The following is a 14,706-nucleotide window of genomic DNA, read 5'->3' on the forward strand; positions in this document are numbered from 1 at the left end:
TAAAACGGCAAATGTTTATTGTCTATACAAATGTTTTACACTGACTGATACATAAGCCATATTGCATTTCTACTTGGCTATTAAAACCAATACATTTTTTTTAGTATCAAGAAGCGACAACCTTAAAGAAAGATAACCACATAAAAGTGAAATATTTCTTTTTACTTTTATTTCGAATTGATTAATTGTAAAAGCCACTCGAAGTATTATAAATGGTACATAGTGTTGTAGTTACGCAAATATCTCAATAACGTTACACAAATAAATTCGTTTCAAAAGTCTTCTACTTTGATTACTATACTAAATGCTTTACAATCTTTTCTGTGTAGCTATGTTGTTTATAATGTTTCTAAAAACTGTCTTTGTAGTTTCCATGCAAAGATGGGCTTCACCTCTAGTTCCCCAGAACAATAATTAATTGTAAAAACATTAAATGCTTATCAAGACAAAGAAAAACTGTTTGGGAAAAGATATCTAATAACAAAGTTAATAACAATATTAGTAACATAAATTATATAGCGCTGTTAACAAACATGATGTAGGCTCAAGGTGCTTTGATATCATTGCGAACATAAACAGGAGAGCTGAAATGATAGACTAATCTAAACAAGTTTTAAACAGATAGGTCTTAGTGTTCTTCTTCAACGTAGTGAAGCATGCTGTCTGTCTGAGATCGATGGGGAGTTAGCTCCAAACCTTTGGCCCGTGCACAGAAAAAGCCGCAGACCGTAACTTTTGAGAGAGAAACGTGGCATTACTAGAAGCGTTGAGTCCATGGATTAACTATCTCAAGTGCTTCCAGTAAAAGGAACAGGCATATTTTTAGGCCTATATACACAAGATATTTGAAAACTGAAATCAACTGATGCCATACAAAAATTTAAAAAAGGGATTGTGTAACTAAAAAAAAAAATCCACATCATATTGTCTTTTATTTCATAGCGATAAGATGGAAAAGTAGCGTTTATGAACTTCAATGAATTTACCGCTTCATTCGTACAATGTATTTTTGAAGAACAAAAGCAAACATTATTGTGATATTATATAGGTCATAGTCCATTTTTTCTTAATAATGGTTAAAAAGGTTTTATACTTTATTTTATATAATCTTTTTGATTTTATTTTGGTCATAAAGCAGGGTATATCCAATAAGAAACACAAATTTTACCCACTTGAGGTGACTTATAAATAAAAACAATTTTATACTACAGACGTACTGTAAACATGAAATGAAAAGATATGGTTTTAAACTAATATATGTACAAGTGTATAGAGAGAATAAATAAAGTGACTGATACACAATAGACAAAATAGAAAAAGTGATGTGAAAGTTGTAATGACTTGATCTTGGACTTGACATGATTACAAGTTTGGCACTTTTTTTGATTCAACTTTTTCGTCCTGAAACAAAATAATAATTACATCGTTTCAAAATTTCGCATAATAAGGATTGGATGAATGAGATGTATTTCTAATGAGTATTAAGAAGCAAAATATGCAAGTGAACTAAGTATTAAAACAAGAAAAACTTTTACGAAATATATTTTAAAAATAAGACAATACCTCCATTATTAAAATTCAAATATAGTAAAATAATTATTAAATAAACATAATTTATTTTGTTAAAAAAATGTTCCCTACCAGACACATATAGATATGATCTCTAAGCATCTCAGTGTGACTTGATGGTCTTAGACGGAATTTTTTAGTTGGTAGACCAACAGCAAAGGTCTCATACGCCTCCAGCATCTGTGATTTAAAATTTATAACACATAAAAAGCTGACATATTTTACCGAAACAAAACAAGAAAACAAGAACGTGTTACTTGCTAGAGACACACTTAAAACAATCAAATTACAAGGAAAAAAACAACAACAAACAAAGCTTATATTAAGTGTATAAATTAGTTTTAGATACGTCATGTCATTAAATTTGTAATAAATCTGGTCTAACTATAATAAATCCGGCAGTCCACCTGAATGACCGACAAAGAAACAGAGCATGGGATGAGTGTTCCGAAGAAAGTAGTTCATGTCCTCAGATTTTCCTTGTTTATCTGTAGAATCATTATAGTAGTACATTTTATTTGGCTACTGTCTGTTCACGCTCAACGCGTCAGCTTAATAACGTTGTAAAATGTTTGTAAAATGTTTGACATGTTTCGGATGTTCCTTCAGAGTTGAAGATAGTTTACCTCCTAGTCCAAACCTCCCGCAGGACGACGGGGGATGGGAGCGGGCCGGGTTTGAACCCTCGACCGTCGATAAATCCGAACGACAGTCCAGCACGACCAGGCAGCCATCCATAACGTTTAGAAATGTATTGCTATAAATTGAAAGTTACTTTAGTTTTAATTTTGTTTAGGTTTTGAAATGCTGAGTTTGTTGTGAATAAGGAACAAAATTAATGTATAGGAACAACTAGAATGCAGAGAGATGCAGTGTTTCTCAAAGTATTACATTCTGTCACTAACAGTATTAGCTCTACTTCTTCTTCTTCTTCTTCATCGTTCTCATTGTTATGTTGGAGTGTTCATATGACTAGACCAATACATGAGATGAACTGCGCAGTGGTTTCCAAATCAGGGAGCTCTCCATATAGTTTTCTTTCTATTGGGATGATTTGGGGCCAATGTCTTATACGGGCCTCTTGGTAGAGAGAGCAGTTTTGGAGGACGTGGTCGGCATTTTCTGGTGATACTCCACATGGGCAGATTTCACTGGTTCCAATTTTGAGCTTCCGGAACATGTGTTGTCGCATTCTGTTGTGTCCGGTCCTGAGTCGAAAGATTAGACGTTGGTCTTGTCGGGATAGCTTATAGTAAGCATCATCTTTCTTGTGATTTGGATGGGAGCTCGTCCATTTCTCATTTATTTTATCTACAATTAATTTCTTCATTTCTTCTGGATAGAGTGCAGAGTTTACTTGTGAGTTTGTTCTCCCACTCTTGGCGAGTGTGTCAGCCTTCTCATTTCCTGCTAGTTGTATGTGAGCTGGTATCCATTGAATAACAGTTTTTTTGCTGTTGTGGTTGAGCTTTGTAACTGCTGTTCTGAGGTTTTTAATATAAGGGGAATCAGAGTTTTTCAAGCTTTGGAGGGTTGTTTTTGCGTCTGTTAGAAAGACAATCTGACTGTGAGGGGAACTTGGGTGATTTGCTAGCATGGTAGCAGCTAGTGCTAGTGCTTCCCTTTCTGCTCTGTGACTGTCAGAGAGCTCTCCAGTTGCAAAGGATTTTTCTAGTTTTCCTCCATCTGGCCATTCGATAAGTATTCCAGCTCCTCCATTTGTGGTGGCTTTATGGGATGAGCCATCCGTGTAAACTCTGATCCACTGATTGCTAGGGTAATTGGTATGTAGAAAACAGTTCACTATTTCCTTGAGCTCTGTTGGTCTGTAGTCAGATTTTCTTTTTATGTTTTCAATATGGTCCCTTATAGTAGGAAGAGGGCTTTCGTCCCAGGGTGGAGATTCATTATAGTGTATCGAGGATTCCAGAGTAATTTTTTCAAGTTGGTGTTTCTTTTTTAGGTTTAGAGATTCCTGTATGAAATTGGTCCTTTTGAGACGGTTTTTTGTGCCAGTTTTGTGGATTTTTGTTCTGAGTGGGTGCCTCTCCAAGGTTTCCAATTTAGTGAATTGGGAAAGGATTTTTATTTCTCTTCTTTCATCCAGAGAGATCAGGACAGCGGTTTCCTCGATAGCTCTTATGGGTGTTGTTTTGATTGCTCCTGTCATTATCCTTAGACCAATATTTTGAACCTTGTCTATTTTTCTTAGGTTGGTTTGGGCTGCTGAGCCCCATGCTGTGGCACCATATTCTAGTACAGGTCTTACATAACTGGTATAGGTCTTTTTCAGGAAAAGACCTATTAGCTCTACAATCTTTTGGTGATTAATATATCAATCTTTTATTAACATATCGCCTTTTTCTTGGATCATGTTTTGGTTACCTGTTTTGCACATCTTTGGGGTGGCATTTTAGCTCCAGAGGTTCCCAATCCAGGCATTAAGACTCTGGTAATTTTATTTTGTTTGTTTTTTCTGTTGTGTTCTCTGACTGTAAGATTAGAATAGAAAAAGAATAGTATTAGTCGGATTAAAATATCCAGTTTGACAGTCTTTTCCCGTGTTGTTTTTTAGAAAGAAACGTGAAGAATATATCTATAAAAAATGTGCTATTGACATAAAGACCACATTTTCTTTTCCGGTATGACTTTTTAAACAATAGGATGCCTGCCACTCTTGTGTCTCAGAGTAAGATAGTGAACCACAGTTTAACCCATATCCTACTTTGTACACTGGCAGTGTACGTTTTTCAAAAACTTATATAAAAAAAACTATTAAAGTTTTTTCTATTTTTTCTTTTGTTTTCGTTTAAGAACATGTTTGTCTACGTTTTGCCATGTGCTGTTTGACTTTTACAATTGCGTTTTTTTATTTTATTGCGCTTGAAAGTGACAACATTGTCAAAAATTGAAAAAAATGAAACCTGTTCGGAAAATGTAAGTAATAACACATTTAAATAAATATTTTCAAATAAAATTACTTGATTTGGAAACATTAAGTATCCTAGTATTATAATTAATTAATAGATTTAACATTTATAGCATGGTCTTTTCAAATGTTAACTTTTTGTAACGTACACTCCCAGTGTACATAGCAGGATATGCCACTGTAGGAATCAATTACTAATATATGAATCAAAATAAATCAAGACTTTATTTAGAACATAGATTTGTTTGTTTTAACCAATATTATCATATATTATTGCTATACACAGTAAGTACCCTTATAATTGCATATTATAGAACTAATAATGATGATTATAAGGTTATTATTTGAAAACATATAAACAATAATATAATAATTCCTTTTATATATTTTCTTTTGTTTTATTTTATTTTACTTCATGCAGTTCTCCTAGGCTATAGCATTTTAACTGACTACTTAGAAAAATATTTGTCCCATTAGCAAATTATAATTCTATTGATGTATGGTTATTTGAAAAAAAAAATTATAATAATAATTATAGATATTTATAATATTTTTTTAGGGTCTCAAGTAAATATTAACAGTTCACAATGTCATCATTAAGAATCAAGATGAGAACCTGGTATCTAATAGTAAATAAAAGAATTAGACAAAAGCATGATTGAGTTTCAATGACATAAGAATCTTATAATTTGTGATTAGGTCCTTGTGTTATATCATAACATAATATGTTTACCTCTAGGACACCGTTATTTATTATGTAAACTTATTTTTACAATTTAGTCACAATTTAGTATAGCTAATTAGCAGAGCTAATATCACAAGGGAATTGAGTCTATAGACTTTATCAAAGCTAACAAACTTGAAAATGCCAAAACTATGACTGCGACCCAATGAAAAGAATTCGAAAAAAAAAATGGAATTTATGATTATTACATAACTGATAAGCATATGAATATACGCAAATACGAACATATAAAGTATGTTTGGTTCAACCGCACTTCAAATATTAAAATCTTTGCTTATGGACATGATCTTTGAATATCTCACTATTCTATTATTATTTGTTGTTGTAAAAAATATATATGGATAGTATTGGTTAGTACCAAATAAAGTTGTACATTTGATGCCTATTTTTTTTACTATATTGTTATAATTTTTTAGTAAAAAAAGCATTAAAATATACTTTTTTTTGCATTAAAATGCTTATTTGTGTGTTTTTCAATGTTATTAACTAATCTGTTTTCACTTAAAGATTTAAAAAAAAAAATATTAATTTTTTTATATAATGTTCCTTACGGGGCCACTTCCTGCTACGTACACTGCCAGTGTACATCTCACAGAATCGTTACTATATGGAATTTTTCAAAAATTCTTTTTGCAGTGTCTTAGTTTGACCAATAGAAATTGATATTTAATAGAAAATTTATATTTAATGCAGTAATAAAGTTTTGGTAGTTAATGGGTTAAATAACTAACTTGCAGCCACTACATGAATAGAATTCTTAGATAAATCATAATTAGCCACAAGCTGCTTGTAGGCCATCAGAGTTCGAATGTCTTAAGATACGAAAAGATTTTGAGAAATGTATTTTAGTATAAATAAAGTCTGCAGTACAACATCAGGAAAGTTATCAAGACTGCACATTGGTCAATATTGGAACCATTGTATAAATACTACTCTCTTTCTAGTCAAGGTAGCCTACAAATCATCCATCATTCTATATAGTCAAGGTAGCCTACAAATAATCTAGCATTCTTTAGTCAAGGTAGCCTACAAATCATCTAGCATTCTTTAGTCAAGGTAGCCTACAAATAATCTAGCATTCTTTAGTCAAGGTAGCCTACAAATAATCTAGCATTCTTTAGTCAAGGTAGCCTACAAATCATCTAGCATTCTTTAGTCAAGGTAGCCTACAAATCATCCAACATTCTTTAGTCAAGGTAGCCTACAAATCATCTAGCATTCTTTAGTCAAGGTGGCCTACAAATCATCCAGCATTCTTTAGTCAAGGTAGCTTACAAATAATCTAGCATTCTTTAGTCAAGGTGGCCTACAAATCATCCAACATTCTTTAGTCAAGGTAGCCTACAAATCATCTAGCATTCTTTAGTCAAGGTAGTCTACAAATCATCCAACATTCTTTAGTCAAGGTAGCCTACAAATCATTCAACATTCTTTAGTCAAGGTAGCCTACAAATCATCCAACATTCTATCTAGTAAAGGTAGCCTACACTCCTACAGATCATCTAGCATTCTTTCTAGTAAATGTAGCCTACAAATCATCTAACATTCTTTAGTCAAGGTTGCCTACAAATTATCCAACATTCTATCTAGTTAAGGTAGCCTATAGACCATCTAGCATTCTTTTTAGTCAAGGTGGCCTACTAATCATCCAACATTCTTTAGACAAGGTAGCCTACAAATCATCCAGCATTCTATCTAGTCAAGGTAGCCTACAAATCATTCAACATTCTTTAGACAAGGTAGCCTACAAATCATCCAACATTCTTTAGACAAGGTAGCCTACAAATCATCCAACATTCTTTAGACAAGGTAGCCTACAAATCATCCAACATTCTTTAGACAAGGTAGCCTACAAATCATCCAACATTCTTTAGACAAGGTAGCCTACAAATCATCCAACATTCTTTAGACAAGGTAGCCTACAAATCATCCAACATTCTTTAGACAAGGTAGCCTACAAATCATCCAACATTCTTTAGACAAGGTAGCCTACAAATCATCCAACATTCTTTAGACAAGGTGGCCTACAAATCATCCAGCATTCTTTAGACAAGGTAGCCTACAAATCATCCAACATTCTTTAGACAAGGTGGCCTACAAATCATCCAACATTCTTTAGACAAGGTAGCCTACAAATCATCCAGCATTCTTTAGACAAGGTAGCCTACAAATCATCCAACATTCTTTAGACAAGGTGGCCTACAAATTATCCAACATTCTTTAGACAAGGTAGCCTACAAATCATCCAGCATTCTATCTAGTCAAGGTAGCCTACAAATCATTCAACATTCTTTAGACAAGGTAGCCTACAAATCATCCAGCATTCTATCTAGTCAAGGTAGCCTACAAATCATTCAACATTCTTTCTAGTCAAGGTAGACTACAAATCATCCAGCATTCTTTCTATTCAAGGTAGCCTACAAATTATTTTTCGTTCTAGCACTCCTTACTTTTTGTCCGAACTTAGCACATATTGATTGCGATTTAAGTAATAGCATCAATACAGATAACATGTTAAAATAAATCACTAATCAGTTCAAAGTGAAGGTTTTGCAGATAAACATATTCAGGCAGCAGAATTACCAGCTAATATGACGGCCCTAAATGCTAAGTAGGCGTTGGGTGTTGACCTTGAGGACTGTGAAATTCTCATAGTTGGCGCTACGATAAGGAACTTGATCAGGTTCCCATCATTCATTTTCGACCAATCAGATTTATCGTTTCTTGTTGTTCGATCTAATCCTGACAGAACCACTGCTTGACCCTGTCATTTGGATAAATATTTGTCAAAAGAAATTCTTAATAATATTTTTCTTTTTTACTTAAAAACTATGTCATGATATATTGACCAGTTATTTCACTAAGATAAGGGCTCATTTCTTATTCCATATGCTAAGACAAAATCGTATCTCTGCTTCCAGAGAATGGAATGGGCTGCCTGAATGAACCCTTAATAAGCCAGGAAAACTAACGACTTGGCAGAGTTTAAGTCACTAGCTACTATGCATGACTAGAGTGATAGGTCTACAAGAGACTCGTAGAAGTAATTCTCTTCTCTTTTGAAGGAACGTCTGTAATGTATAAAATAAGATATCTTTATAAATATATTTCATCCCGAACACCTTTTCATGTGGCTGTGGAGCCCTGTTTTGGAGAGACATTCCCGTCCACATAAATCGCAGGTTAGGTGGCTTTCGCTTTGGTGGTAGAGGAGCCGGCCATTTTTCGTATGACACGCTTTTCTTCCAGAGCTGAGGCCCATGTTTTTTCACTGTCCAAAGCTTTTTCGGTCACTGTCTCTCTCCAATGAATGCGGTCTAAGGCTATGTCTTCCCAATGGTCATATTGATGTTCACTGTTTTGAGGTCCCGTTTGATTACATCCACGTAACGGCGGTGGAAGCGACCAATTTTATTATTTTTTAAGCGAGACGCGAGATGCCCGTAGATAATGATTTTCGGGATGCGATTGTCCTCCGTCAAGCGAACATGTCCGAGCCAGCGCAGGCGGCGTTGTCTGAGGAGTGTAAAGATGCTAAGAAGGCCCGTTCGCGCAAGGATCTCTGTATTGCACACTCTCTCTCTCTCTTGCCAACGGATTTTCAACATCCTACGGAGCAGGGGCGGACTGGGTGTCAAAATCGGCCCAGGCATTTCTATACACACCGACCCATAAAGTGTATATCATACGATGGGCCTCCAATTATAGGACTTACCTTTCCTTAAAATCATTATGTTAAGTTTAATAATGTATCGAGAACTGTATGGAAGCTCTCTATATCTTTATAAGAAATATAGGCCTTATGTTGCTTTTTCTTCGCTTAGTGTGTAGGCCCTAAAAGGATGTAGCACTGTCTACGGATGTAGGCTATTACATTATTTCCGAAAATGTGTTAAATTAGTATTTTAGGAACTAAAATGTAGAGTCTGTAAAATATTTTTTTTTAATCATGACGCTCTGAGGGCCACTTTTATTAGAGAATACCATAAAACCTTTAACAATTTAATACGTGCCATAGTTGCTCTCATGAGGCCCTTTAGGTCGTTCTACCGGCCCATTTGGGCACAGGCCCACCGGGCATTTGCCCGAATGCCCATATAGCCAGTCCGCCTCTGCTTCGGAGGCAGCGCGTGGAATGAGTTTAGTTGTATCTCTTGCTTAGCGTAGGTAGTCCACGACTCACTGCGGTACAATAGCGTACTCTCAATATATTTTATATACTTTATATATTTATAACCCTTTAGGCTCTCTGTCATCTCAAGAGTTGTCCCGGTGTAATTTCAGTTTGATTTCTTTTGTTTGGTTCGCCTCTCTTGCATTGTCCAGATCGGCTGCTTACTTGGAAGAAAGGTATCATCTTATCACGATCTGTAATAGACCTTTCGTCTGTGTAGCTATCTAAAACATCTGCATGACTTGGAAAAATCGAAATTCTCTATTTCTCACGTTGAACACTATGAGGAAAGAGATCATGACCAACAAAATATATTCACTTCATCTATTGTGTCCTAAATAATGTCTTAGACGTTATACATGTTTTTTTTTATAGTTTTTTTCTTCTTTTGTTTTTATGGATTTTTTTAGATTAGTTGACGCTTATATAATCTAAGCAATTCAAGCAAGACGTTCAGATCTGGTAAAATGCCAACGTCTGATCTCCAACTCTGGTGTATTTGGTGAATTATGAATCCGTTGAAATCATCGAAGTTTTCCTGACATTGGGTTTTCCTTGTCAAAAGACCATAGCATTATGCCAACGAGCGCCAGTAAGTCGCTGAGCTCTTTTCCTGTTTCTAGAAAGCCATCTTTGTCGTCTGCAAATCGACTGTTATTCATAATTCTGCCATCGATACTCTTAAGCCCGTTAAAAAAATAAACAACCATTAATGATTAAATAAAACGCATGTCTCATTCAAGCGTGTTATTTCATTATATCACGTGTGTATCTCATGGCTAGTTGAAATCCAATTTCCTGATAAGCTATTACTAAAATCATTCGTTTTCCGCCTAGTCACCAGCTTTAAATATATTTCTATGCATTCCTATTTATTATTAAAATTTAAACTACAATGAAGGCTCAGGCGCAGTCGTCAAGGAATTGTTTTTTTGGGTGTTTTTTTTTTTTACTGATCCGATTCACAGTAATAGAAATTCACTTAAGCATAGACTCATTAAATTAATGAGCCCAAAAAAGGAACGGTAAATTCATTTGTAGACAAAGTTATAGAGCTCTAAATCCTGTATAGGACTAGCAACATCAATAACAAAATGATAAATATATCTACCACAAGTATTTCTCCCTCGAACTCATTCTCTATCACTTCTTGGAGTTGCTCTAGTCTGTAATGGGAAGATAATTGTTGTTGTTATGTTTTCTTTATATACATAGTATCTATTGTGCAACTGGTATAAAATATAAATAGATCTTGTTATATGTACCATGGGCGTAGCCAGAATTTTTTTTCGGGGGGGGGGGGGGGGGGGTTTAGGTGGGGGATTTTTTTTCTCCCCCCCCCGCCCCCCCCCCCCCCGCGAATTTTTTTTAAAACTATGTATTGTATTTATGTGTGTGTGTGTGTGTACATAATCTTTATTGCATTCTGACCCTTCATTCTTTCGAAAGACGTTTATTGTGCCCTAGAATAGGTTCCTCCATGAGTTAGTGGAAAAATTGTAGATTCCCCGCCAATACTAGCAAGGGGGTCTGGGGGAGCGCTAGGAGCTCCCCCAGCGCGGGGCGAAGCCCCGCCGCCAAGCACTATTTCTGATATTGAAAGCCAACAAAATGCATATTCTGAGGTATCTACAGTGCATTTTCCTGCTATTAAAAAGTTTTATTTCAAAAACCTAATGTGCTATTCTTACTGACTTAGACCCTCCCGCGCCGTTTGGCGCATTTGCCTTCAAGATGTTTCCATAAAATTGTAGATTCCCTGCCATTACTAGCAATGGGGTCTGGGGAGCGCTAGCGCGGAGCGAAGCCCCGCCGCCAAGCACTATTTCTGGTATTGAAAGCCAACAAAATGCATATTCTGAGGTATCTACAGTGCATTTTCCTGCTATTAAAAAGTTTTATTTCAAAAACCTAATGTGCTATTCTTACTGACTTAGACCCTACCGCGCCGTTCGGAGCATTTGACGTCAAGCTGTTTCCATAAAAATCTGTCACTGGTAATGTCTGAAGCCTCTTCCCACCTGCCATGAGGGCCTCAGTGAATGAGTGGCGTCAAGTTGTACTAGGATATCATTGCAACTCTTCTTATGCGTAATTCATTTTGTCGGAGAACATGTCCCGCAAACCTCATGCGTCGTTCTCTCACAATCTTACTAAAGGGTCGACTCCCAGTTCGGCATAGTATTTCCTTGATTTAAACCCGATCTCTATAACTAACTCCTAAAATCTGTCTTAGCCATCTTTGTTGAGCCACATTTAGTGTTTTTCAATTTCGGCAGATGACTATTCACTACAGTTTATTAAGGGAGCCCTGCCACTGGTAAAAATGTGTAACCACTCTTGAATACGCTCTTGGAATTAAGTGACTGTAGTTTGCTTTAGATTTTATATCGAAAAGAGAAGTTTTATCGTCAAAATCATCTGTTGGGGGTTTTCCACCTCAAAATGCTCTGTAGGGGGATCTTAAACTCAAAACCATCTGGAGGGGTTTTAAACTTTAAACAAACGCCATCTGTAGAAGAGGGGTTTAAACTCAAAACCCCTTTTGGCAACGCTCATAGCATTTTGAGTGCGTAATTTGCTTTTTTTCTTACACTGAAGATGTATTTTTTAGCCTCAAACCCCCCTGGCGGGGGGTTTAAACTCAAAGCCCCTTTGGCTGCGTTCATAGATTTTAGTGTGAGTAATTTGCTTTTATTTATATTGAAGAGGTATTTTTTAGCTTCAAACTCCACTGGAGGGGAGTTTAAACTCAAAACCCCTTTGACTACACTCAAAACATTTTGACTGTATAATTTGCTTTGTTTTTTATTATTAAAGAGGTATTTTTTACCTTCAAACCCCGCTGAAGTGGGGTTTAAACTAAAATCTAAGTCAAAACCCATTTAGCTACGCTCATAACATTTTGAGTGCGTAATTAACTTTTTTTATATTGAAGAGGGGGTTTATCGAAAATTTTGGAGGGGGGGTTTAAAATCATAATCTCCCTTAACTGTGCTCTTGGAATTAGGGGATTTTCGCTTGCATTTTTGTTTTGTTTTGTTTTATAGAAGAGGGGGGGGGGGTTAACTGCAAAAACCCCAAGTAAGGGGTTTAAAACTCAAAACCCCTAGTAGGGGGTTTTAAACACAAAACCCCTGGTAGGGGTTTTTAAACTCGAACCCCCCTGGTAGGGGTTTTTAAACTCAAAACCCCCTGGTAAGGGGTTTTAAACTCAAAACCCCCTGGTAAGGGGTTTTAAACTCAAAACCCCATTGGTTGTGCTGGGGCAATTGATGGCTTAGTATTAAAATCTCACCTAAAATAAACAAAATCAAAGCAAAAAATCATTCACTAAATTCCGATCCCCCCCCCCCCAAGGGGGGGATTTCATTTCGGGGGGGGGGGGGTTTGAACCCCCCAAAAAAAACCCTGGCTACGCCCATGATATGTACCATCATAAATTATTATTTTTTTAGTTCACAGATATGTTTATATATATTTTGAACACCTTCACCGAACAAAGATGCAGAGTACTCTAAAGGTAAATACTTTTGTGAAAAATAAAGGAAATAAAATGTAAGACTTTCCACACAGAGGTTGCCTTGCATTTAATATTTTCATAATGATGAGAGCTGGGAAACAAAGGAAGAGGAATATGCATAAAAAGAGGTAAGGAGGAGATTGAAGAAATGTCCGAGTACATATGGGAGATAGATAGTGAGTAAGAAAGAGATCCTTACATTCCTAGACCATAGTGCCTGTAGATTTGATTCTCTATCCCTCCACCACCATTCACACCAAAACTGTTGGATGGACAAACCTGTGAGACGTCAAAAATTGTTTTACTAAGTAAACACAAAAGTCTGTGGTCAAGAAGCAAATGAAACATTTTCTTGTAAAAATAACTGTCACGATCCTTCTAAACTATCTAAGCAGTGGCGTAGCTAGGAATTTGCCATCGTTTGGGGGCCCGGGGGGGGGGCTTGACCTGTTTGGGGGCCCCTTCATTTTGCGTAATATATTTAATGTAAAAAAACACTAATTTGTGGGTCCCCCTCAAGTTGGGGATTTTGTTGGATTTTCAAATTCTCCACCTTCCCTCTCCCCCACCCACCCTAGCTACGCCTCTGTTCCTAAATCAAAGTTACAAAATTACTTACAATAGCATCAACCGCAGGTGCACCGAGAAATATATCGCCTACCGATGGCTGAAAAAAAAAATAGAGAGAGTGACTTTGTCACTTAAGACATATGAATTTTTTAATTGGTTCTTTTTTTTTGTTTTACTAGTATTAGAAATAGGTTCTATTTAATGTTTTAAAATTAAACCAGAGGTTCTATAATGTCAGAGTGTATTGATTTTTTGAAGAGACTAAGATTCATTTACCCGCCGGCATTTTTAAAACCTTTAAAAAAAAATAAAATATTTTAAGAGATGGAAATTTTTTTTTAATCAAAATAACTACATATCTTGGACTCAGGGGCGCCCTAAAAATCCCGAAATTCAAAATCCCAGTCTTCGCCGAGATTCGAACCCCAGGACTCCAGTTTCGGAAGCCAAGCGCTTAACCACTCAGCTATCTGGTTGTGTAGATCACAGCTAAGACTAAACTATTCTTTACTCGGACTCGAAGACAATCTTTTTAGCGGTCCCCGAAAGGGGAAAAGACGCTATTAGTTTTGTGCGAAATGTCTGTCCGTCTGTCCGTCCGTCCCGTTTAGATCTCGTAAACTAGAAAAGATATTGAACATCCGACATCACAATATTTTAGACCATTCAAAGTTCTGATGCAACGGCTACTTTTTTTTTCTGAAAGCGAAAAATCTAATTTTTAAAATCAGTTATGCAAGCAGTTTTTTAAAGAGAAAAAGCTAATTAGTGTGCATTATAAGTTAGACCTAATTTAAAATGAATAGTAATCTTATAAACTTCATTTTTCTGAACATTTTTTTTTATTGCAGAAATTATTATTTTTTTTTTTTTTTTTTTTTGAGGATTCGAATAAGAGATTGAGCCTTTTCAAAACAATTAGATCAATTATAAGACATCAGTTAGGCCAGTGGAGGCGCGGTGGGTGAGCGGTAAAGCGCTTGGCTTCCGAACCGGCGGTCCCTGGTTCGAATCCTGGTGAAGACTGGGATTTTCAACTTTGGAATCATAGGGCGCCTCTGAGTCCACTCAGCTCTAATGGGTACCTGACGTTAGTTGGGGAAAAGTATAGGCGGTTGGTCGTTGTGCTGGCTACATGACACCCTCGCTAACCATAGGCCACAAAAACAGATGAATTTTACATCATCTGCCCTATA

At 36.1% G+C, this 14,706-nt stretch overlaps 2 protein-coding genes across 4 annotated transcripts in view; one reads left to right on the top strand and one right to left on the bottom strand.

Annotated features, from left to right (window-relative positions):
* The window catches only part of LOC106052593 (uncharacterized), a 19,344-nt gene continuing 4,638 nt past the window's right edge, over positions 1-14,706 (bottom strand). For both annotated transcript variants that reach the window (XM_056032012.1, XM_056032013.1), the window contains exons 3-9: positions 13,560-13,607; positions 13,140-13,219; positions 10,529-10,583; positions 7,827-8,007; positions 3,955-4,061; positions 1,642-1,749; positions 1-1,401 (exon numbers count right to left, since the gene is read on the bottom strand). In XM_056032012.1, the coding sequence (XP_055887987.1) occupies positions 1,363-1,401; positions 1,642-1,749; positions 3,955-4,061; positions 7,827-8,007; positions 10,529-10,583; positions 13,140-13,219; positions 13,560-13,607 (618 nt within the window). In that variant the 3' untranslated portion in view covers positions 1-1,362. The remainder of the gene's footprint in view (positions 1,402-1,641; positions 1,750-3,954; positions 4,062-7,826; positions 8,008-10,528; positions 10,584-13,139; positions 13,220-13,559; positions 13,608-14,706) is intronic.
* LOC129926647 (uncharacterized) overlaps positions 5,968-14,706 on the top strand; it is a 21,477-nt gene continuing 12,738 nt past the window's right edge. Inside the window, exons 1-2 of one of the 2 annotated variants that reach the window (XR_008778368.1) lie at positions 5,968-6,192; positions 12,876-12,940. Coding sequence is in view for 1 of the 2 variants with exons in the window: in XM_056032019.1 (XP_055887994.1) it covers positions 9,994-10,009; positions 12,876-12,940 (81 nt within the window). In the remaining variant the exon portion in view is untranslated. Of the gene's footprint in view, positions 6,193-9,845; positions 10,010-12,875; positions 12,941-14,706 lie in introns of those variants that run through there. The other variant, XM_056032019.1, reaches the window with a different exon arrangement.

This window comes from Biomphalaria glabrata, chromosome 6 (genome assembly GCF_947242115.1).
Source record: "Biomphalaria glabrata chromosome 6, xgBioGlab47.1, whole genome shotgun sequence".
In the NCBI taxonomy this organism is placed as follows: domain Eukaryota; kingdom Metazoa; phylum Mollusca; class Gastropoda; family Planorbidae; genus Biomphalaria; species Biomphalaria glabrata.